A 25,713-nucleotide genomic window follows, 5' to 3' on the forward strand; every position below is an offset into this window, starting at 1 on the left:
AAAAAAAACCATATCCTTGAGGAAGAAATAAAATATTAGGGATAGGAAAATTATGTACTACATAAGACAATTCTTTTAAAAAAATTTGAAGGTAATAATCTTTGGTCTTTATTTAAACTTCACAGTTCTTCCTCTGAACACAGATGGCATTCCCCATTGCAAATATCCTAAAATTGTCCCTGATTATTACACTGATGGAATGAACAAGTCCATTAAGGTTGATCATCACCCCATGTTGCTGTTAGGGTGCACAATGTTCTTCTTGTTCTGCTCATCTCTGAGTTTTTAAAAAAGCTTTCATAAAAAAACAGTCTTTATAAAATGTAGACTGTTAGATAGCATTGAAGGTCAAAGTGTTATAAAACTACAGAAAAGAAAACTTTTCAAGCAGCTAAAAAACCAAAAACATAATCTTGCATTTTCCCAATTTGGAGCATCTTTTCTGAACTAGAACATAGAACTGGAAAAAATAATATAGCTAACTAATTTACAAAGCCAAGATTAATGACCATTCTTTGTGAGCAGTGCTGTGGTATGCATATCTGAATTACAGCAAAAAGAAAATGTGATATTTTTTTTTTTACTTTTGCAATCTGTAGCAAAGGGTGCTCATAAAATGAAAGTCTCTGAAACAATGTAAAAATATTCATTTAAATTGCTTCAGAAGGCTATTAACTGCATTTCCATTAAGAAAATCAAACTGCTAAGTTACCTAATAATGTTAAAAGACCTTTGCAAGAAACCAAAGGATGATTACTTCTATGCTTGCTTCAATTTAAAAAAAACAGCTGATCTTGTTTTGCACAGGTGTGTTTTTGCTGAGTAAGTCTTTGATTCCCCCATTGACAGGACAAAATAGAATGTGCTTTATTGTGCAAAAATAAAAAATACAAAAGTAAAATAAAACCAAAGAAATCCTCTTTTCCTTCTTCAGCCTGTACCAACTAAGAATTCTCATTATTTTTATAACTCTGAAAGACCTTTTTCACACTCTCAAATCTAGTAGAGCTTCTATTGTGTCGATGCAAAAATGACTCAACATTTATATACAATAGCATTCCACAAAATCAATCTTTTGTGTGAACTATTTTAGTTTTTTCCTGGTTACATGATTCAACATCCACTTTAAAATCTTAAGTTCTGAATTCTCTCCCTTCCTCCTATCCCAAACCTCCTCAATGATAAAGCAAATTACTTGATATAGGTTATAAATGTGTAATCATGAAAGACTTTGCCACAATAATAGTGCTGTAAAAGTAAACACAGGGGCAGCTAGGTGGCATAGTGGATAGAGCACAGGCCCTGGAGTCAGGAGGACTTAAGTTCAAACCTAGCCTCAGACACAATAATTACCTAGTTGTATGACTTTGGGCAAGTCACTTAGCCCTACTACCTTGCAAAAAAAACACCTTAAAAAAAGTAAACGTAGGCCACCCCTCCCCCAAATAAAAGAAACTTCAAGAAAAATAGAATTTAAAAAAAAAAGAATGCTTCAGACTTCATTCAGACACCATCAGCTCTGTCTTCAGGATGAGTAGTAGGCATCATAAATTCTTCAGAGTTCGACTTCACAGCATTTCTGAGAAAAGGTAAGTCATTTACAGCAGATCATCTTACAACGTTGTTGTTACTTTTTATATAGTACATTTTCCATTGTATTTGCTCAAGCAAGTTTTTTAGAGAGTATCTTATTCATCATTTCTTATAACAGAATAACATTTCATCTTAATCACATAGCACAATTTATTCAGCCATTCCCTAAATAATGGGCATCTCTTCCTTGCAACCAGAAAAGAGCTGCTATAAATATCCTTATAGATCCTTTTCCTTCCTATTTTTCATCTTTTCTGAAATATAGATCTAGTAGGGACCTTACTATCATAGGATAGGTATGGTTTTATAGTCATATAGTTCCAAATTGCCCTATAGAATTTTTCAAAAGTTTGCCAACAGTGCACTAATGTCTCATTTTTCCATAAACCTCTCTAACATTTGTTATTTTCTTTTTCTGTTCTATTGGCCAGTCCAATAAGATAGTACCTCAGAATTATTTCAACCTGCATTTCTCCTGTCAGTAGTGAATTAGGACATGATTTAAAAGGACACCTTATCTGAAAAATGTTCAAATCTTTTAATCGTTTATCATTTGGGGAATAGCTCTTACATTTTTATAAATTTGACTCAGTTCTCTGTGTTGAGAAATGAGGTCTTTATCAGAGAAACTTGTTTCAATATCTTTTTCCCAGTTACCATTGATAACTGTTATTTTCCTCCACTCCCTCACTCCCATTCCTTTCTCCAGTGTTTTGCATCTCTCTACCCCAATCTTCTCTTCCTTTTATCGCCTATTCCCTGCCCTTTTTCTCCCATCCCTTTCCTCTCCTACTTTCCTGTAGGGTAAGATAGGTTTCTATACCCAACTGAGAGTATATATGTTATTCCCTCTCTGAGTAAATCCCAATGAGACTAAGATTCACTCACTCCCCCTCACGTCCCCCCATTTCACTTCACTACAAAAACTTTTTCTTGCCTCTTTTACGTAAAATTACTTACCCTATTCTACTCCCCCTTTCCCTTTCTCCTAGTACGTTCTTCTCTCACCCATTAAATTCAATCTTTTAATACATTATCACTTCAAATTCAACTCCAACCTGTGTCTTATCTATATATGCTCCTTTTAACTGCCTCAATAAATGAAAAATTTCATGAGTTATCAATATCATCTTCCCATGCGGGAATAAAACAGTTCAACATCATTAAGGGCCTTATAATTTGCCTTTCTTATTTACCTTTTTATATCAAATTTTCTATTCAGTTCTGGTTGTTTCACCAGGAAAGTTTGAAAGTCCTTTATTTCACTCAATGTCCATCTTTTCCTCTGAAAGAATATGTTCAGTTTTGCTGGTAGTTGATTCTTGGTTGTAATCCAAGTTTTTTGCCTTCTGGAATACCATATTCCGAGCATTTATGTTGAAGCTGCTAAATTTTGTGTTATCTGGAGTGGTTCCATGATAATTGAATTGGTTTCTTTCTGACTGCTTGAAATATATTTTCTCCTTGACATGAAAGTTCTGAAATGTGATTATAACATTCCTGGTAATTTTCATTTTGTGTTCTCTTTCAGGAGGTGATCAGTGGATTCTTTCAATTTCTATTTTATCTTCTGCTTCTAGAATATCAGGGCAGTATTTCTTGATAATTTCTTGAAAATTATGTATAGGCTTTTTTTTTTGGTCATGGCTTTCAGATAGACCAATAATTTTTAAATTATCTTTCCTCGATCTGTTTTCCTAGTCAGTTGTTTTCCCAATAAAATGTGAAGTATCTTCCAGTTTTTCATTCTTTTGATTTTGTTTTGTTTCTTGATTTCCATCAAGAACTTCCCTTTGCTCCATTCTATATTTTAAGGAATTATTTTCTTCAGTGAACTTTTGTGTCTCCTTTTCCATTTGGCCAATTCTGTTCTTTAAGGCATTCCTCTCCTCATTTGCTTTTTTCCCTTTTGGCCCTGTCTGGTCTTTAAGATGATTTTTTCCTTCAGTACTTTTTTGTATCTCTATCACCAAACTGCTAACTTGGTTTTCATGATTTTCCTGCATCACTCTCACTTCTCTTCCAATTTTTTTCCTCTATCACCTAATTCTTCTACAGCCTGAACTCAATTCATATTTTTCTTGGAGGCATTGGATGTAAAAGTTTTGACTTTGTTATCTTCTTCTGAGTGTGTATTTTGATTTTCCATTTGACCATACTAACTGTCTATAGTAGGATTTTTTCCCCCTTCTGCAGCTTATTCATTTCCCCAGCCTATGAATTGATTTTGATCCTTTGTTAAGGTGGGGTTCTGTTTCCAGGGTGGAGGATGCATGTCTCAAGTGTTTGAAGGTTTTGTAGCTGTTTTCTGAGTTATTTCTAGGAACCTGCAAGTTTTCAATTCTTCCAAGGTCTTGTGAGAAGTTATGACTACTCTCTTTGACTGTGCTCTGGTCTTTGGGAAACCACAAGCTTTCTTTTCTGCCGTGGACCTGTGAGGAGGTTCCTGCTCCATGGCGACAGTAAGCTCTTTTGTACTTCAGCTCCTCTTCCTGGGACTTGGACTGCAAACTGCGATCCAAGTTTGAGCACGGACAAAGTAACAGAGCTCTCCCTCAGGGATAGCAGAGACCCTTGTAATCTCCATCTGACCCCTTACTGTCCATAGGCTGAGAGCTCTGAAAGTAGCTGCCACTGCTGATTCAGTGACTCCTGAGGCCTGCTCCTAATCTGCTGGGGTCTGGTCTGCACTGCTGAGTCCTGCCCTGTGCTCCACTCTCACCTCAGGGTAGCAGAGTTTTCCTGCTTACCTTCCAAGTTGTCTTTAGCAATCCCTTATCTGAGAGGTCTGGGAACCACTACTGCTGCCACTGACCTAGCTGCCAGGCTTTCTGTTCCTCAATGATTGGGGTTGGTTTATTCCAGCATGGCTGGAGCTACTCTGTGCTCCTCTCTCACCCTGCTGCAGCATACCCTTCCCGCTGATCTTCCAAGTTGTCTTGAGTTGGAAGATTGATTCATTATGGGTTTTATCACTCTAGAATTTGGTTAGCTATTATTTGAAGGCATTTGGAGTTGTTTTGGGGAGAGCTTGAGTGAGTTCCCGCCTTTACTCTCGCCATCTTGGCTCTGCCTCCTTGTGTGAACTATTATAAAAAAAAATCAGAAACCAATTCCATGCTTCTGAAGCAACAAAAATTATATAGGAAAACAGTATATAAAGAATAATAAAAATATAGTTTAGAGTTGAAACGTACTTTTAATCTTTTAGAGATAAGAGAAAAACACAAAATTTAATTGAAAAAGGAAAGTTAACTTTCAAATTTCTGCTACTGTAAAGGATTCTTTGAAGAATTTTAAAAAATAATTTATGAATATTATTGAATTTTACTAATTATTGTGCTAACTGTAGCAATTAATAATAGAATGGTCTATAATATGTTAAAGAAAGGAAAGGTACCTCTCATGAAATACTGTAATGAACAACCTTTCCCTTCACTCCAAATTGTGAATCTTTTTTCTCCTCTAGGCTTTTTCTACCAGTCTTTCCATTAGCCTTCAAACAGAGAAGATGGGCCCCTTAAGCTGTCTTGCTGAATCAGGATATGGTATAAAAGACAAAAATAAAATTCTACATTATATGAACCAGTCAAGCACCATTAAACATTGCATATAGCCCAGTTATTGATTTTTATAAACAAGTATTATCCATGTCAAATGTTCTTTTATTTAATAACATATTTTTCATCTTCCTTGAATTGCCTTTACATTCTTTGTACTTGAAGAGAAGCAAAATGAAATCATGATGTGTAAGTGAAGATATAGTGAATTTGATCCAGTATGTGCTCAGAAGGTCCTGCCACTGGTCATGCACAATCTGTCCATTTAAACATTTGGGATGGAGATATCACTTGATATATCTCATGTTCCCTTTGTGCTATTGCAATTCTGCTTTGCTCATCTTATTTTGATGTGGGATGCTGCTATGGGTGGTCCTGTGCTAGTATCTCCCATATTTTACAAATTGATACTAAAGACCTTCTGAGAGACCTTAAGAGTGTCCTCCCACTGCTTCTTCTGACTTCCTTGTGAGTGCCTGTCTTGTGAGCATTCTCTGTAAATGTTAATTTTGGCATTTGGGCTATTTAGACGATCAGTTGTGATTTCTGCAAGTCTGAATGCTTGGCAGTTCAGATCAAGAGAGAGCCTCTCAGTGACCAGTAACTTATCTTGCCAGGTAATCTTTAGAATCTTCTGAGACAATTCAAAAAAGAAGGGATTTAATTTTCTGGCGTGACTGGTAGATTGTCCAGATTTCACATACATACAATGAAATCACCACAATGGCTCTGTAAACGTTCAGTTTGGAATGCAATCTAAAGCCTCTTCAGACACATAGGATGATTAGGTGGTGCAGTGGATAGTGTTAGGTCTGGAGTCAAAAAGACTCCTCTTCCTGAGTTCAAATCTAGCCTTAAACATTTATTAGTTATGTAAACCTTGTTTGCCTCAGTTTCCTTATCTATAAAATGAGCTGAAGGAAATGGAAAACAATTCCAGTATCTTTGCCAAGAAAACCTCAAATGGGATCACAAAGAATTGGACACAACTATGTAATAGTAATCTAGGGCATTTCTAAGTAAGGCATTTTCCATCTCATGTTCCAGTCTCATTCCCTTTATAGCATATAAACTGCTTGAATGTGCTATATAAAACATTTAGGAGTTTGATTAAAATTAAGTTCCCAGTAAAAAAAAATTCTCTGGGTAAGCTAATTTATTCCTTTTTTTTAAAATGTATAGATAAAATCATTGGTTTAAAATTTCCCAAAGCAATGTATGCGTGGCACATGTATACATGTTGATTTGAATAAGTTTCTGTATACCTGAATGACTGTGTAAACTTTTAAGCCACATTATTTACAATATTCTAAGTTCACAAAAATTTTGGAATGGACACAAGTTAAAACATGTCCACATAAGGAATATCAAATTTGAGCACTGAAAGACATAATTATTGTGACAATCATAAGCAGAAAATATAACAATTTTAACTCTGAAGAACAAAACATACTCACATTCAAATATAACCTGGACTTAACTTTACCAACTCTCAAAGCTGTGTGCTCTTAGGAATTAATCTATCCCAGGTTTCAGAGGCAGAAAGGACATAATATATCATCTAGCTCAATCACTACCTTTTATCAATGAAGTGGAATGAGACTCAGAGAAGTGATTTGATCAAGGTCATACCACTAATAATTATGAGTTAGATTTTTCAATTCATTTCTTCTGATCCCAAATATAATGTTCTCTTCTCCCATTACTTCAATAGAAATACTGTGTTTAAGTCATAGCATCCTAGAGCTCATTTCTAATCTGTCAATTTTGCAAAACTCTTCATTTGTTCTACATCTAGAATAACAATTGTTCTTGTATTTTTTTCATAACTGTTGCCAAAATACATCCAAGGACAATGTGTTTAATCTCAAAATGCTCCTAATGATATAGTAATGGAAAAAAAAAGCTTTTAAAGAAATGCCAAGTTACAGATGATTTATCTTTGAAAAAACACTTTTTTCTTTAGGTTCAAACTTCTCTACTTACCCAGAAATAGATCATAGAAACTCAAAAGTGATAAGAGATCCTGGAAAAATCACTTAATCTAACACATACATGAAGAGCAATTCACTCTAATAGGTCTAAAGCATCCTGCTAGATGTATATATCCCAAGGTCAGACAGAAACCCCTTATATATATACTGAAACATTCACAACCACATTTTTTGGTGGAGGTTAAAAACTCAAATGAAGCATATGCCCTTTTTTGTAAAGTGACTAAACTGTGATTTTTATGAATACAATGAGACAGAAGAAATGCTGAATTCAGAGGTGAAGGCTTAGATGCATATATTAATGAAAAATAACAAGAATCAGGAAAACAAAAACAACACAAACTGGCTACCATGTAAATGAAAATGAACACAGAAAGCAAAATAGAATTTTGACTAATCCTGGCTCTGAATAACTGATGAGAAAATATAATTGTGTGGAGGTGGGAGTCTATGAATATGGCACAGTGAATATACTGTCAGACATCACTGTATTGTATAGATTTACTGGACTGCTTTTTGCCCCCGGGCATGGGAAGGGAAAGGGGGAGGGATATATATATACAGAAATAAGTGATATAAAAAGTTACTAGTATAATTTTTAAAAATATTCCTTAGCCCCCACTTGAAGATCCTCACTGAAAAGGACACCTAACTAATCATCACATTATTATCTCAAGCCAATGTTCTTCCTAAAATGTGGTATGCAAAACTGAATATAGTACTACAGATGTGGCCTGACCAGGGCAGATTACTTTGAATAAATATGCTTGGTACAGCTATCTCAGCATTTCACTTAAAATCTTTCTGATTATGTCAGCAGTATATTTCTCCTCTATGAAAAGGAATAATACTGAGAATTCTTCCTAGATTTTATATAACCTAGTTGTTTCTGGTTTGGATCAATCCAGATACCTAACACTGCAATATCTATTTGTAGCAAATGCTCATGACTGTCTTTATGATTCCATATGATGTCTACCAATTAAAAAAAAATTGGATTGGTGGTAAGGCAGAAGAGATCAACCTAGATTTTTAAAAGCATATTCTGAGAAAGGGAGAAAGCTTAAATGACAAAACATTTAAACAAACATTTATTATATAACAAGCATAGAGTGAAATGTTGAAGGTATAAAAAGAAAAAGGTTAGTTTCTGATCTTAAGCAGTTCATATTCTAATTGGGAAGACTCAAAACTATGTATAAAATAAAATTCACTATCTTGAGTCAAATTCTCCCCCTTTTAAAATTTCCTATGTCAAGGGGTTCACCACCCTTCACAACCCCATATTCTTCTAATTCTTTTACACTATCTCTTGAATATATCCCTTTGTCTCCATTCACACAGCCACATATTTCAGGCTTTTATCGGGGTTTTTTCTGGACTATTTCAAGAGGCCTCTAACTGAATTGATTGTCTTGAGTTAATCCCAGATATTCCAGATACATCTTCAACTCAGCTGCCAGTGATTTCCTAATGTGTCTGCCAAACTATGTCATGCCTCTTGCTAAATAATCTTCAGTGGCTTCTTTTTAGCTTTAGATCAAATGTAAAATCTTTTGTTTTTCACTTAAAGCTCTTCAAAACCTGGACCTAGTAATTTCCAACCTTATACTCCACTTTCTTCCATAAATTGTAGAATCCAAACATCCTGGCCTACAACTACACACAACACTCCTTTACTGTCTCTGTGTCTTTTTCCTGGCTGTTTCCCTTATGTGATATTCTCGCTTCACCAACCTTGGATTTCCTTTACCAGCTCAAGCATCAGTCATTTTAGGGGCTCTGCTTGGTCTCTTCAGTTGCTTGTGCTATTATTCTATTTTATTAACTTCCCTATATTCTGTATTTATCGAGTAATATACATGTAGTCTCTTTCATTAGAATGCGGGCTCCTTCAGTTGTCTTCTTTTTGGCCTTTTCTTTGTATTGCAGAACTCAGCACAGTTCCTGGAACACAGTAAACACTTAAAAAAAATGCTTATTGAGTAAAAAAAAATTAAAATTAATTTCAGAGAGCTACAATTCCAGAAGGTTGGTTAGAATGTTGTTTGAGATGGTGGAGGGCAAATAAATTTATCAACCAAAAAATGGTACCAAGAAAAGAATTACAAAAGCTATCTTAAATTAAAATTTTCTGACATTATTTGAAACAGTACAAGAAAAATTTAAAAAGCACAATAATAAGCATTTCTAAAATTTAATTCAGGTCTTACATGAACAATTCTGTCAAATCATAATTGATTTATTTTACATTTTGGTGAAATAGTCCAAAAGTTTTTATAGTGATTGTGATCTGTATTACTCTGGTCTGTTCATTAGAAACTGAATCAACTGAAGCAGAAGTTCATCATTGAAGCCTTTAACATCACCGTTTTCAATCACTTCAAAGAGAGGCATGCTCTCTGTCCCCCAACATATATTCTTTCTAGGGTTATTCTGAGCAGCTTGTGCAGTAAGTGCCAAAGTATTTAGCTGATAACAAAAGAAGGCAAAGTATTTTCCATCTGTGACCACACCCTGGGAGACAAATGGACGGGTAACATCAGCTTCACTCCAGAATCCTATAGAAAGAAGTTGCATTTGTATACATAAATATTTTTATAAGAATTTTTACCACATTAGAGATAAAGCACAAAAACATTGATTTACAAAGTACCCAAATTTTCACAACTGTCTTCCATTCTTACAATTCCAATTCCTTTATGCCACACTACTGGGTCTTCACCTAGTTCAAACTATTGTTTATAAAGGGAACTAAACTTGGGGGAGATCATTTAATCTCTCCAGGTATCCATTTTTCCATTTTTAAATGAAAGAGTTAGGTGATTCCTATTAAGGTCCTTGTCTTTTACTCTAAATTGGATTGAATCTCATCCTGTCAACTTAAGAAATTTCTTTCCAAGATAACCTTATGAATTCTCTAAAATGATGAAGACTCAGGTTTGAAAGCACTTGATATATATTTTAGTCCAATTCCATTTTTTTAAATATGTGGAAACTTTCTTAGATTATCCCTTGTCTCCCAATTGCCATCTTTGTTCTTTCTTTCCATTCATTAAAAATTCAAGTAACACATTTATTTTTGATATTTCCCATTCTATCCTTCATATTCACCATTCCACTGAAATGATCTTCAGAAAATAATAAAGGGTTCAACTTGACTTTTGGAACAATCTAAACTTTATTTAATTTGATTATCTGATATCTTTGATCAAGAGGCCCCATTTATAATTTCTGACACTGTCTCCTAACTTTTTTCCTACCTCTGAACAGCAACTTCATTATTTGCTTCATTGCTCTTCTTAATATTTTGTCACTGACAATACCCAGAGATACATTTCTCTCCTTTTACCCATTTACAATTATATTCTCTAAGAGAAAATAATCTGCTTTCATGATTTCAGTTACTATTTATATTGAGAAGATTGATAAAGCCAGTCATACTACCATAAATGAAATAGATTCCAAAAGGTCATTTGGTCAAATTTCTTGATTCAGGACACATCTAAACTTGAAGTATTTTAACAGAAGGTGTAATGTGAAGGAAAAGGGGGGGAAGGAGTAGATATGGACCAAATGCACCACTGACAATTTCTCATCACATAAATTGTATGTGTGCCATACATTGCATATATGCATACCCACATAATTACAAAAAGTAAACTATCACAAAGCAAATGTCAAGATAAATACTTATATTAAGATAATACAATCTTCATACTTGTTGCTAAATTATTGAAGTTGAATTGCAATTTACTGAAAGCTCAATAGGATTTGATTTAGTTTTTGATGACTGCTCCCTTCCTAAGTTCTGTGGAAAGATATTCTGCAGAGGCTTCTAACTCTGAGAAACATTTTTATCTTCCAATCATTTTCTTAAATTGTAAAATGTTACACTAGTCAAGTCACACAACTTTGACCTAACAACCACTTCTCAAAGTTGATCAATGGATTGTGAAAAATAAGGAACCCTTAAAGTCCCATTATGACTTCAGTTACCTAACACTTGGCCAATCAGTGTCCCCCAAAACCTTTAGGAATAGATGAAAAGTAAGACTTTGCCATTGCTGATTACCTATAAGAAACAGAGTTCTATGCCATCCATCCTATTCCCCCCCCCCTTTTTGGAAAAGAACCAAAGATCTGAGTATAAATCATAACTGAGATATATAGACATGAAAGTTCACTGTTGTAATGGAAATATGAAGACCCATTACAGGCACATTCCATCACCCTTTTCCCCTCATTCTGAAACAGCTATCCTACAGCCTTCAGTACCCCATTGGGATATGTGTGTTTTATACTATATCCTGCTTTCACTTCTGGTGTCATAGCTTAGCAGTGATTCAGGGCAAGAAAGGATATGAGTTACTGATAATCTTTTTAGTCTCAAAAAGTTGACCCTCATTCTTGCAAAATGGGGCTATTTATAAGTTTATTTTTATTAAGCACTATATAACTAGACAACAACAAACCAGCACAAAAAAGCAAGGACAATACATTCTTATTGTCAAAGTGAAAATCATTAGATTGCCACAGGCCCTCCAAGTATACTAATTAAAAAAAAAAACTGTAATTATCTTAAATAATCAAAGATTATGTTTCCATTGCTTATAAATGCTAAAAATCTGTCAATCTCTTCTGAAGGAAGCTAAGTCCAATGAAATTAAGTGAATTTTTAATAGGTCGAAGGATATAATTCAAATATTTATCAAATTGCAAAATCAACCTTACCTTGATACATAGCTTGTGCGCCAGTCCAAGCATAAAGACTGGCAATGGCATTGGCTCGATAACCAACTTCTATCTGATCAGCACGGTTGTCCTTCAAGAGTCTCTCTCTTTTTATTTTGTCAGGTAATAAATGGAATTGTGTATGGCCATAACAGCATGGATCTGCTAATCTTGTCCCTGAATTTCAAAGAAAAGATAAATTACTTTTTTTCTCTACAAAGTTCTCTGTACAGAAAACACAATCAATTCCTCCCCCAAAAAGCAAGCACAAAATCATAATTTTTTTTAACATAAAAATTAACTAAAACAGACTAGTAGCCAAGAGGAGGACAGAATAAGACTTTAACATTCTACTTCAGGTTTACCTGCTGTGTAATTCAAATCAATTAATTTGGGTTCTATTTTCTACATGCATTATTTTCTTCAGTACTTGTGGTTCTATTAACAAAACTGTCATGGGCTAAGAAACTAATACTAATAGTATATTCAGCATTTTTGGGAAGAAATATCACTAATTTAAAACAAGATTCTAAAGATTAGAAAAGTTAAAACAAACATTGACTACCCTCCTTTAAAGCTCTGAGAAAAGCACTTTGTTAATCAAAACACTCTGAAAATAAGAATGAATATAAATGCCAATATATGAAAAGGTGATCTGGCATAGCAGTGGTAAAGTACAATCCAAATTAGAGGTAGAATTGTAATGTGATGATCTTGGAATCAAGAGATCTGGGTTCTAATTCTAATTTTGGCTTTCTTTGGTTGTATTCCTAGAGAAATCAATTGAATTTCTTATCTATTTCCTTATTTGTAAATACTAGGAGTTAGACTAAGTGATCTAAAGGATATTTTCTGACTCTATGTGTCTGAATGATTCACTTTATGGGCCCCACAGTTCACTTATACATTACTGGCCTCTTGAACAGATTTCCTTTAAGTCCCCTTGGGGATATAAATTGTCTTACTACTATTTCAATAGTCAACACTGTATCTGACAAAAGTTACAAAATCAAAATAACACAATCAATTTTAGTATTTCAAACTGTATAGTTCTGAGAAAATAAAGCTGTATAAATATATTTTTAAAATATTTTTATTAGTTTTTACACTACTTGTATTCTTATAAAGAACTAATTCAAGGCGGGGTGGCTAGGTGGCACAGTGGATAGAGTACTGGCCTTGGAGTCAGGAGTACCCGAGTTCAAATCCGGCCTCAGACACTTAATAATTACCTAGCTGTGTGGCCTTGAGCAAGCCACTTAACCCCATTGCCTTGCCAAAAAAAAAGAACTAATTCAAATTTTAAAAAGTACAAATCATTCCTTATTTGAAAAAATATCAAAGGATATGAACAGGTAATTTTCAGATGAAGAAATTAAAGCTATCTATAGTCACATGAAAAGATACTCCAAATCACTGCTGATTAGAGAAATGCAAATTAAAACAAATTTGAAGTACTTGTTAAAATTTGAAGTACTTGTTAAAATGACAAAAAAGGAAAATATTCAATGTTGGAATAAGAATGTGGGCAAACTAGGATACTAATGCTTTGTTGATGGAGTTGTGAACTGATCAAATCATTCTGGAGAGCAATACCATTACTGCATCTCTATCCCAAAGAGATTATAAAAAAGGAAAAAAGCCCCACATGTATAAAATACATACATACATAAATATGTATTTATGTATGTATCTTTTGTAGTGGCAAAGAATTGGAAATTAAGGGGAAACCCACCAATTGGGAAATAGCTGAACAAGTTATGGTACATAAATATGATAGAGTACTATTGTTCTGTAAGAAATCATGAACGACTGGACTTCAGAAAAGCTTGGAAAAATTTGCTTGAATTGATGCTAAATGAAGTGAGCAGAACCAGGACAGCACTACACATTAACAACAACATTGTGAAATGATCAATTATGAAGAACACAACTCCTCTCAATCGTTCAGTGATCAAAAGCAATTTTGAGAGACTTGTTATAGAAAATGCCATCCTCATCCAGAGGAAAAAACCATGGAGTCTGATTGCAGAGCAAAGCATACCATGTTCTCTTTTTAAAACTCATTCTACAAATTTTTTCTTTCTCAGGGCTTTTCTCCCTTCTTTCACAAGATGACTAATATGGGAATGATTGCACATATACAATATACATCAGATTGTTTGCTGCCATGGGGTGGGGGGGAGGGAGGGGGGATGATAGGAACTCAAAAAGCTTTGGAATATGATCTCTGAATGTAATTTTTAAAAAATTTAAAAATTAATTTAAAAAGACATAATGGAAGAATAACATACCAAAAAAATCTTTGTTGCTCATCAAGTTTTTATGTGTTTAAAGAACTGTAAAATGGACCCTAAATTAATTGATAGCACATATGCCTCCTTCTTGAACAAGAGTATGTCTGCATTGGGCAACTAGGTGATGCAATGGATAGAACTCTGGCCCTAGAAGGGAAGTATATGAGTTCTAATCCTGCCTCAAACACTCAATACTAGCTGTATGACCTTGGAACTCTCACTTAATCCTACTGCCTTATAAAAATAAATAAAAAAATATGCCTATCTCTAACACAAATAGTTACTAATACAGGCATACTTCATTTTATTGCACTTCATAAATATTAATTTAAAAATTTGCAGCAATTCAGTGTCCAGCAAGTCTATCAGTGCTATTTTTTCAATAGCATGTGCTCACAGTATGTTTGTAACAGAGTTTGGTAATTTTCTCAATATTTCAAACATTTTCATTATTATATGTGTTTGAATGATTTTTTGAGGGTACCACAAAGTATACAGATAAGACTATGAATCTAATAGATAAATTTTTGTGTGTTCTGACTGCTCTATCAAAAGTTCTTCTCTATTTCCCTCTTTTTTCAGGCCTCCCTTTTCCCCAAGACATAAAAAAAAATTGAAGAATTACATAAACTCAATGGATAAAGTAAAAACTGGGTTTGAAAGAATTGATTTCAATTTTGAAAGATGTTGTGCTACAGGCAAAATCCTATCAAATAGCACTGCAGCCACAAGGAAACGTTTTGTAGAGTCAATCAATGCAGCAAACTTTGTTGTCTTATTTTAAGAAATTCCCTGTCACTTTCAACTATCACCCTGATCAGTCAGCAGTCATTAACATCAAGGCAAGAATCTCCACCAGCAAAAAGATTATGACTTATTGAAATTTCAGATGATAGCATTTTTTAACAATGAAGTTATTTTTAAAGTTTTTACATATATAAATATACACACACACATATATATATACTCACACATATTTACATACATGTATTCAGACATAATACTAATGCACATTTAATAGACTACAATATAATTTTCAATTGCACTGAGAAAAATCAAAAAAATTCTTGTGACTTTATCATGTCATTGCAATACTGCTTTATTGCTGTGGCCTGGAAACAAACCTGCGATATCTCTGGGGTTTACCTGTATAAGAAATTACAATTCCTGTAAAATGTCTGCATAATGTAGTATTTAGACTTTTAGGCACGAACAATTAATTTCTTTCCCTGACACATACACATACACATACAGACAACTTTAAACAGTTATGTTACTTCTAAAAGAAGAACTCACCTATAAATACTTTATTTTCATACTGTCGTTTGAATAACGGAAGTTTGTCTGGTTTACAATTCAGAACAGGGATTTCTACTGGAACAGAATAATCCAATGGCACAAACTTAAGGAAGAAAATCACAAGTATTAAATATTAATAACAGAAACAGAAATTTATCTTTTCTTAACTACCTATCAAAATTTAAATGAACACAATTACTAAAATGGACGTTAGTAGTAGTGAAGTTTCTGAAGTGCAATTTGAAACAATTCATTTTTTAATAGGATATAAGACCACAGAGAAGTTTGTGAGTTTGCTTTTCCTCATAACTACAAATATGATACATAACACAGTTCAAAACTGTACAAAAATATACTGCTTTGGATAGAGGGATTTTTTTCTTATAGTTTAGTTATAAAAAATGCATCCCAACTAATCATTTTTATAACACGAAAAGAAAGCAGCCCAATACATTTATTCCCATACAGACACTCCTGGCTTAAACATAAAGTTAAAAAAAATAAGTATTTCTATATGGAATATTTGTAAATTGAACAAGAAATCAGAGATAAAAAGGCTCATAATCCTAATGTGCAATAACTATATGCTAGGCAAATTATTTACTCTTAATTTTTTTCCATAAAATAATGGAGTGGTCATAAAGGTCAAAGTTTAAAGGATTACATTTATTTTAAATTTAAAAGATTACATTTAAACCACTTTAACAACATAGTGAGATTATCAGCCTTGATGGAAGCAGCTCCTCTCAGCAGTTCAGAGAGCTAGGACAACTGTATTAGACCAGCCATAGGCAATGTTATCCTCATCAAGAGGAAGAAAAACAAAACAAAATTAAAGAACAATCTTTCAGAATCTGATGAAAACTTTATAAAAATTATCTCTTTACCTTAATCCTAATTTCTCATACTGAAAAAGACAAATTTATAAATGTTTTTATTAAAAATATGCATCTACAATGCCAACCTGATTGCTTCTAAGGGGAAGGTTTGGGAAGGGAAGGTGGAAGGAAATTCTGTAACTTAAAAATATACATGTGGATATGGGTTAAAAATATTGATTTAAAATATATACATATATTTACATATGTCCAGTTCATATCAAATGCAAGCACTGCAATAAACAGTTTAGCAATTAATTATATTAAATCTTTGGTTCCATGGAGGCTACTTTGTGTGCCTTCATTTTGTTTTCTCAATTAGATTAAAGATTCTCTGAGGATAAAGAGAAAAAATATAATAAAAGATTACATTTAAAGGAAAATTCTTACCTCTGAAAGTTGTTTCTGTATACGAATTTGGCTATGTGGTTTATCATCTATCTGATACCGTAATGCATCAACTCTACCTCGACGGTGACCTTTTGGAATAATTTCTTCACCACACCACCAATAAAAGTGAACTGGACGTTTAAAATCTACAAAAAAAAAGTCAGGGAACTTAACTATTCAGACAACTAATGTTAACATTAAATTCTTGATTAACTTTAAATACTTGAAGCAAACCAGATATCCTAATCCAAAATCAATTAATTTAACAATACTTTTCAGGGTGTTGAAAGGATCAGGTCTGAGGATAGTGATTTAATATTAAATTATTCTGATGTAAATATATTGTTACAAAAGAGGATTCTTGGTGAGAAGCACTCAAACCTCTAAGCCTCAACTGTTAAAAAAAATGCCTGCAGTTCACTTTCCTCTAAGTGTTGTCATGAAAAAAAATGATTTGTAAACTTTGAGGTTCTATATAAATGTGAACTATTTTTATTTTTTAATTTGTTTTCACCAGTCTCAGGGTAAAATCTGTCTCTCCTCTCTTCTTCGATCTGGTCCTCTGCTGGTTTTGCAAGTGCTGGTAGTTGCAGAACCCCTCATTTCATCCATTATACGTTTATACTTTATAACCTTATCTTTATCCTCTGTTGTTCAACATAACCTATGGTGCTTTATTCCAAAGCTTTTCAATTCCACATTACCATATTCTCAGCAGAATCCTAAGTCAGGAAGTCTATTCTGTGTATTTCTCATCTTTTTCTTTCCTTTCATTTCTAGGTCTTTGTCCTAACAAACATTTTCTTCATTCTTGAATCTCTCCTATTTCATGGATTTTTACAGGGTTAGTTTTGTGTGTGTGTGTGTGTGTGTGTGTGTGTGTGTGTCCTTGACTAAGGCAATGTCTTTTCAAGCTGTTCAGTCATTTTTCAGTCATAACTGATGCTTTGTGACCCCTATGAAGTTTTTCTTAGCACAGATTCTGGCATGGTTTGCCATTTCGTTCTACAACTCATTTTACATACTAGGATCACATATATTTGAACTCAAGAAAACCAACCAGTTTTCCTGTCTCTAGGCTCAGTCCTCTCTTCACTATACTACTTGACTGCCCCTTTCATTTTCAGTCCAAATGAAAAAGTTAGTTCCTTTGATTTCTTATCATTCATCTACAATTTCTACTTTTAGTTTTCTGCCTATTTGCTTATTCCTTAGCCCCTAGTAATTTGGTTTCTATTTCCATTACAATACTAGAATGACCCTTTCAAAGGTGAATTGATCTCCCAATTGCCAAGTTTAGCTGTTTTTTCCAGTCATACATGGAGTTTTCTCCATTTTGGCAATTGATCAGTCATCTCTCCTTTACATTTTCTTACCTTCTGGGACATTCTTTTTGTTCATCTACTTTTTAATTCCAAGCCACTGTTAATATTCTATCTTCCTTCTTTCCTCCTTAATGTCATTTTCCACTAATACTCTTTCTTCAGAATCCTTTAATTCTTCTTTTCTTCTATCTTTCCTGACAATCTCCGAAGACAAGTTATCCATCAAATATTCCTTAAATTATACTCTGTTTTAGACATAAGGTACATACGAAGATAACTAAGAACCATCCAATTTCTTAAAGAGTTTATTTTCTGCTAGGAGATGGGAGGGTTAATGTTTACAGAGGTTTATAATGGCGATATTGATGACGTGATCCAGATGAAGTAGGAAAGAGTGGAGAAGAGAAAGAACATGTTCATTTGGGGCACCTGGGAAGAATACGTGCAATAGTTAGTACTTTGAGTTGAGTGTTGAAGAACAAGAATGTTTCTCTAAGGCAGAGAAGAAGGTGCAGTGTATTTCTCCATGGATACTGGCCTGTACACAGAGGTGCATAATAATTGAAACCCAGAGGGTAGAAGAGATATATCATGAAGACACTAAAGAGGAGTTAAGGAAGACAAGTTTTTGAAGACAAGGAGGGTACAGCCAGATGTAGAACTAGAGGATGATCAGGATTTAAGTATAAAGAAAAAATGCATTTTTATAGACAAGAAGGGGGAAAGAATTCAAGAGTAAAAGCTTAAGGGAACTAAATCCCAGAGTAAATTGAAGATGAGGAAGATTGGATTTCTTGAGTTCAAATATATGTGATCCTAGAATGTAAAATGAGTTGTAGAAAGAAATGGCAAACCATGCCAGAATCTGTGCCAAGAAAAACTCCATGGGGGTCACTAAGAATCAGGTATGACTGAAAAATGACTGAACAGCTTGAAAAGACATTGCCTTAGTCAAGGACACAGACAGACACACACACACACACACACACATACACACACAACTACCCCTGTAAAAATCCCTGAAACAAGAGAGATTCAAGAATGAAGAAAATGTTTGTTAGGACAAGGACCTAGAAATGAAAGGAAAGAAAAAGATGAGAAACACATAAGCAATAAGCAAAGAATAGATTCCCTGACTTAGGATTCTGCTGAGAATATGGAAGTGTGGAATTGAAAGGTTTTGGAATAAGCATCATAGGTTACATTGAACAACATAGTATAAAGATAAGGTTATAAAGTATAAATTTATAATGGATAAAATGAGGGGTTCTGCAACTTTTACTACCAGCACTTGGCAAAACCAGCAGAGGACCAAAGAAAGCAAGTGGGATATGCCTAAGACTGAGCAGTAGAAGAGTGACCTACACTTTCAATTGAAATGAAGTAGGGGGTGAGATGGGGGACAAGAAAATGGTGATCGCAGAGGAGAATTTATGAGACCAAGATCACAGAGAGAGAAATTGTAAAGTCTATGCTGGTAAAGCACGGATAGAAGGGGCATTGTGAACACTGGCTATGTTCTATGAGGGAGTACAATTGTAGGAAACATGAGAAGTCAGGGTTTTAGATTTGTCTTTAGCACAGTACAGTGTGTTTCTGCATGTGGAATCACTGTACTTTAAGAGCTAGAATGGGCTTTAGTATGCACTTTTACTGCAGCTTATCTTTATTTTTTTTAGAGCATTTAAGTCAGATCTATTACTGACATCAGACATTATATCTGCTCCTTTGCCCTGTACCAAATCTTTCAGTGTGCAAATTCTAATTCTTTAAAAATCAAATCAGTTGAATATATAGTTAAATTTTAGTTTTCTTATTTTTAAAATGGAAATGATACCAACAACTTAAAGATCTGATAGGAATCTCTGCAATCATTTACAAACAGCTTGATACTTAGAGGCAGGGCAAGTTTCCTTTGACTAGTATAATTTTATTATTGTAGCATTCCTCTTGATAAAACCCAAAATGTATTTGGTCGTGGATCCTTTATGTTGCCTTCTTAAAAGACATGTATTTTGAAGCCTACTGTATTCCATGTTTCTGATTCCATAGTACTCAATTCATCAAGTGTCTCATACATACACAATTTATAATTTTTTTTTGGCTTTTGCAATTCAATGGGGTTAAGTGACTTGCCCAAAGTCAGAAAGCTAGGCAATTATTAAGCGTCTGAGGCTGGATTTGAACTCCAGGGTTGGTGCTCTACCCACTCTGCCACCTAGCTACCCCTACAATTTCTTTTTAACATTCTTTTTAAACAGAGCTCCAAATTCTGTAACTGTTTAATTTACCAATGAGTTCTCTAGGTCTGTTTGCCCTGTGACTCTTATAGCACCTTCAACATTTCATAACATTTTTCACATTCCCTATAGGACACGTATAGTCTCCACTAGAACTGAAATGACTACAATCATTTAACTACTTATTAGATGGACCAAAATAAGACCAAATTTTAATGTAGGTTTACATAGGGATGTGCTTTCAGTACTTTAGAAGTTTTCCTTCTGCCTATTCGTAACTAAGATAGTGACTTCATTTCATTCAAGAATCACAGAATGGTAGTAAGCAAGGCTTTAGATGCAAATAAAAACTGATTGCCTCATTTCATCTGAGAGCCAAAAGTAAAGTGATTTGTCAGGAAAAACCTGAGCTCAAATTCAGCCTCATAAGTTTCCTAGTTGGATGAGTATCTGGGCAAATCACTTAATTTTTGTCTGCTTCAGTTTCCACTTCTTCACTTCTTTAAAATGGGAATAATTAAAGCACACTAACATTTATGTAGTGCTTACTATGTATCACTGATTAAAACTGATAATCACTTTAAAACTATTATTTGATTATTATGGATAGTGTCAGAGGCAGGATTTGAAATCAAGTCTTCCTGACTCCAGGCTCTGCCTTCTATCCGCCATAATACAAAATGCTTTGAAAACCTTACCTTGATACGTGTATGCTATTCTAATTACTATTATTGTCCAAAGTCACTCTGCTTCTAAGTGTCAAGATCCTGCAGATGTGCCTTGAAAGGCACAAATTCCAAGTGATTGGTCCAGTGGGACAGGGTGAAGTCAGGACAATCCAGAATCCAAACCGCTGGATTACTTGGCTATGTGACCTGGGGTAAGGTGCTTAACGCGCTTGTCTCAGTTTCCCTATCTGTAAAATGGGATAACAATGGCATCTCCTTCGCCGATCGTTTCACAGAGATATCTGAAAAGGTATATCTAAATGTCAGCTACTTTTATTATTACTGTTATTGAGCGTTCTAGTTTTACCTCACGGGGAGGTGCATCCTTGGCTTGGTTCTAAGGGCAGCAAAGGTGACAGCCTTGGTAGAAAGGCCGGAAGTTACCTGTGTGTGGGTGTGAAGGGGGGGGGGAGGCCGGAACAAAGAGAAAAAAAGTGAAAATGGGAAGGTGGGAGGCGGGCAGAATAAAGTGGGGGGTCTGGAGGGGTGCGGCCCGGGGCCACTCACCCAGGGCGGCGGCGGCCAGGCTCGGGTTGTGGGGGGTCAGCAGCCCGGTCAGGGAGGACACGAGCTGCCGCAGGAAGGGCGACGCCACCGACTCCTGCTGCTGGTACGGCGGGGCCCGCTTCTTGCGCTTCAGGTGGAAGTGCTCCTGCAGCAGGCAGTCGCACACGGCCGCACGCAAGGGCGCCAGGTCGGGCGGGCCGCCGGGCTGGCCGGGGCCGGGGGGCCGCGGCAGGGGCAGGCCGGCCAGGTAGGCGGTCCTGGTGAAGCTCTGGTACCAGCGGTCGGCGTGGAGGGCGAAGGTCTGCGGGTACACCACGTACTTGGGGCGCTGCAGCTTGGTGAGCACGCGCAGCTTGGCCTCCACCGAGGGCGCCTCCTGCGCCTCCTGCTGCCAGCGGGCCACGCGCCGCTGCCGGGCTGCCTTGCTCTTCGCCGTCAGCGAGGCCACCACCGGCGGGTACCGCGCCGCCGCGGGCGCGGGGACGGCGGCCTCGGCCGCGGGGACGGCGGCCTCGGCCGCGGTGTGCAGCCGCGGCGCCCGGACGCGCGGGAGCAGCCTAAGCCGGCTGGAGGCTGCCATCTTCGTCCCGAGCGTGACGGCGGAGCTACGAGGCCGCTGATTGGACCGGCTGGCACGTAGACGCCGGAAACTAGCCGACCAATCGGAAAGCAAAATCTCTAATGCGACCCTTGCGTAGGAGCGTAACGTGCGGGGTTAACCCTGACGGCATGACGTCACTTATCGCGGAGCCAATGAAATTTTTCTCCTAATATGTTCTTTCCCAGGGCACGATTTTTGCATCTGAAAAATCTGCATCCTTGATAAATCAATTTTACCTTTCCTCTCCTTTCTTCTTAACTGGAGTTAAATGTTAATGCCACTTAGATTGCAGTTAGGAATAACGCTAAATACCTTCGACGAGTTGGATATTTCCCCCCAAATACTTTTTAAGTTTTCAAATAATTTTTTAGTGGACACCTGCCTTGCAATGTGAAATTCATAGCATCAGGAATTTAAAACTGAAAAGTAGTTCAAAGGTCAGCCATTCCAGGGGAATCAACCTTTCTCTATTGTGGATCTCTTTCTTAATCTGGTGAAATCTATAGACCCTTCTTAATGTATTTAAATACATGAAATAAAATTTTGAGACATAGATTGGGAGGCAATTGTATTGCAATAATTAACTATTTGTTTGTATATACATAGTCTACATTACTCTCAGAAGTAGTCTAACTCCCCTTTTTATTAAGGAGAGGAAAATGAAGTCCAGACAAGTGAAGTGACCAAGATCAGGCAGATCATAAGAATCATTTGGATCCACTGATGCCTCTTCCACTGCATCTGGAATTAGAAGAGATTTAATACCTCATCTCTAGTTCAAACACCTCATTTTACTTATCAAGGAAACAATTTCACAAGAATTTAAACGACTGGAGAAATATGTTTCAAGTATAAATATCTGTAAATAATGTCATTGAAAAAATAATTATTTATTAAAGAGTCAGTATGGTTTAGTGAAAAGAGCTCTGCGTTTTGAGTCCTATGTATGCCAAGTCTGAAAATAAATGACCAGAAGCAAAGAGATTATACAACTGCTGTTAACACTAACAAAATTGGAAGTGCTCACACAGATGAGCAAAAGCACAGTTATTTCTAAGAAATAAATAAAAACAAAATTGAAGAGCTAAAATAAACAAAATGCTTTCTTTATTCTATTGGAGAAAAACTATATACATGTGCCAGGGTTCCTTCTATCAGGAGACTTGCTCTTGTGTGACCAAATCTCATTAGAGCAATGGTTTTACCCAGATATTGGTAGCCCTGAAAATGAGGTATAACAACAACCATGAAGTAAGTTTGATTCATAGCTAAGTTTTATGATCAGAACATGGTTTCTTCAGGTGCTTGTCAGAGTTCAGCTATCTGGAGAAGAAACAATTCTGAAATTTTGCTGCACCATAGTACACCCAGAGCGTGAGTTCAAAGGACTGTTGTTATGCCAAACTCATAGCATAGCTGGCTTTCTGGGCCTTAGCTCTGAAAAACAGGGTGTTCCAGGCAGCTTGGTGGCACAGTGGATAGAGCACCAGGCCAGTAGTCAGGAGGACCTGAGTTCAAATTTGACCTCAGATACTTAAAATGCCTAAGTGTGTGACCTTGGGCAAGTCACTTAACCCCATTGGCTTGCCAAAAAAAAAAAAACTCCCAAAAAAACAGCATGTTTTCTAATAGTAAAAAGAGAGGCATGGCCTTGGTATGGGGATCCTGACACCTAAACTGGGATTCAAGTTCCTCTCCTCAGTCCCTTACTTCCTTTGCAACATCCGGCAAGTCTTTGGCCTTTCTGGGCCTCAGATCCCTTTAAAGTATCAGGATAGGATTAAGGCTGTCATTTATAGATCAGGTGAGGATCTGCTTCTCTATATATACTTTGGTGCTTTAAGGAACTTCTTTGTGTTCAATTATTGTGGATGTGGATAACTCCCAAATTAATATTTCTTCCTTATCTTTCTCCCAACCACTAGTCATCCAACTGACTGCTGGACATTCCCTCCTACTTGTCCTATTCACATTTCAATTCCAAAACTTGTTCTCTGAAAGTCTAAAACAGAATTCTTTCCCTAAACCCATCCTCTACTTTTCCCTATTTTGTCAAGAGCACTCAGATTCATAAGCTCAGTGGAGTCTTATTCCCTCCCCTGGAATTTTTTTGTATTTGCTTACCTGTGTATTGGTTGTTCTTCTTTCCTCTCCCCAGTAGAATGTAAGTTCCTTGAGAGGGAGTGGAAGATGGAGAAGGCTATTTTGCTTTTTGACTTTCAATTCCTAGTACCTTGACTCTTTGTTCTCCCTCAACCCTCATTTCTTTGTTGACAAGTCCTATCAAATCATTCTCCACAGCACCTTTCATATCATCCCCTTTTCTCTCTCCACTGATATCATCTGGGTCCTAATTCATGTCCACATGTCTTTACTGTACTATTGCAATAACTTTCCAAATGGTTCCTCAGTTATCAACCTCTCAATTCTCCAATTCATCCTATACAGGATATTTGTAATACAGGCATTTGAAATTCATGAAGCATATATCTCATTGTATCATTACTCTTCTCAGAAAGTTTTAGTGACTTCCTGTTGCTTCCAGGATGAAATACAAATTCTTTGATTTGTCATCTAAATCCAATTTGCTGGGGTGGTTAGGTTGCTGAGTGGATAGAACACTGGCCTTGGAGTCAGGTGGACCTGAGTTCAAATTTGGCTTCAGACACTTAATGATTACCTAGCTGTGTTACCTTGGGCAAGTCACTTAACCCCACTGCCTTGCCAAAATGAAAAGAAAAGAAAAATTAAAAAAGAATAAATCCAGTTTGCCTTCAACTTATTTTTCCAGACTAACCTTACATTGCTTTCTTTCCCACACTATATATTCTAATCCAGAAAACATTTATTAAGCTCCTACTGCATGCCAGTCACTGTACTGTATAAAATATTATAAAGAAAGTCAATGCCTGCCCTCAAAACACTTATATTATAAAGGGGGGTGGCAACACAAAAAAGGAGGGAGGAGAAGTGGAGAGGGAGAGATGGGATGTCAGGGGATACCCTATAGGGATGCATCTTATTCAAAGGATTTGAAACCAGGCAAAGTAGCAGATGCAAAGTGGAGTGAGAAAAAAAGTTCATGTCTTCCCTCTATAAAGGAAGGCATTGGGCAGGGTTTAGTGCTCTTCCCTCCAATCAGAGGGGAGAGGAGAGTGTGGGAGGTGGTGTCGTTCAAGGCTTAAGTTAGCAGCATAGTGGTGAATTTAGAAGTGATGAATTTATCCATGTTCTGTGAACTTAAAATCAGGTGGAGCAGCAGATGCACAGTGGAGTGAACTAAAGTAGACTACTTTATGGTGTATGTCATTCCATCTGCCACCTCAGTAGCTCTGCACAAAATATCCCTCCTTGAAACTCATTCCTTCCTCTCTTTTACCTTTTATAATCCTAGCTTCCTTCAAGGCTCAATTTAAATACTTCTATAAAGTTCTGTTTTAACCACATTTCAGTGATGCCCTACCCCCATCCCTGAAATTATTTTGTATGTAATCTATATTTGCTTAACTGTGCATATGTCATTCTCTTTTCTCCTAAGTGGAATATAAATTCATTGAGGGTAGGAAC

The 25,713-nt window shown here is 35.9% G+C and overlaps 1 protein-coding gene across 1 annotated transcript; it reads right to left on the minus strand.

Moving 5' to 3' along the window:
- Positions 1–4,866: 4,866 nt before the first annotated feature.
- MRPS30 (mitochondrial ribosomal protein S30) lies at positions 4,867–22,125 on the minus strand. The gene is made up of 5 exons (XM_074200027.1): positions 21,546–22,125; positions 16,746–16,891; positions 15,475–15,580; positions 11,882–12,058; positions 4,867–9,708 (listed from the first exon to the last, which is right to left on the minus strand). The coding sequence occupies exons 1-5, from the start codon at positions 22,123–22,125 to the stop codon at positions 9,446–9,448; spliced, it is 1,272 nt and encodes a 423-aa protein (XP_074056128.1). The 3' UTR covers positions 4,867–9,445.
- Between the last annotated feature and the right edge of the window lie 3,588 nt (positions 22,126–25,713).

The sequence above is a fragment of the Macrotis lagotis genome, chromosome X, assembly GCF_037893015.1.
Source record: "Macrotis lagotis isolate mMagLag1 chromosome X, bilby.v1.9.chrom.fasta, whole genome shotgun sequence".
In the NCBI taxonomy this organism is placed as follows: Eukaryota; Metazoa; Chordata; class Mammalia; order Peramelemorphia; family Peramelidae; genus Macrotis; species Macrotis lagotis.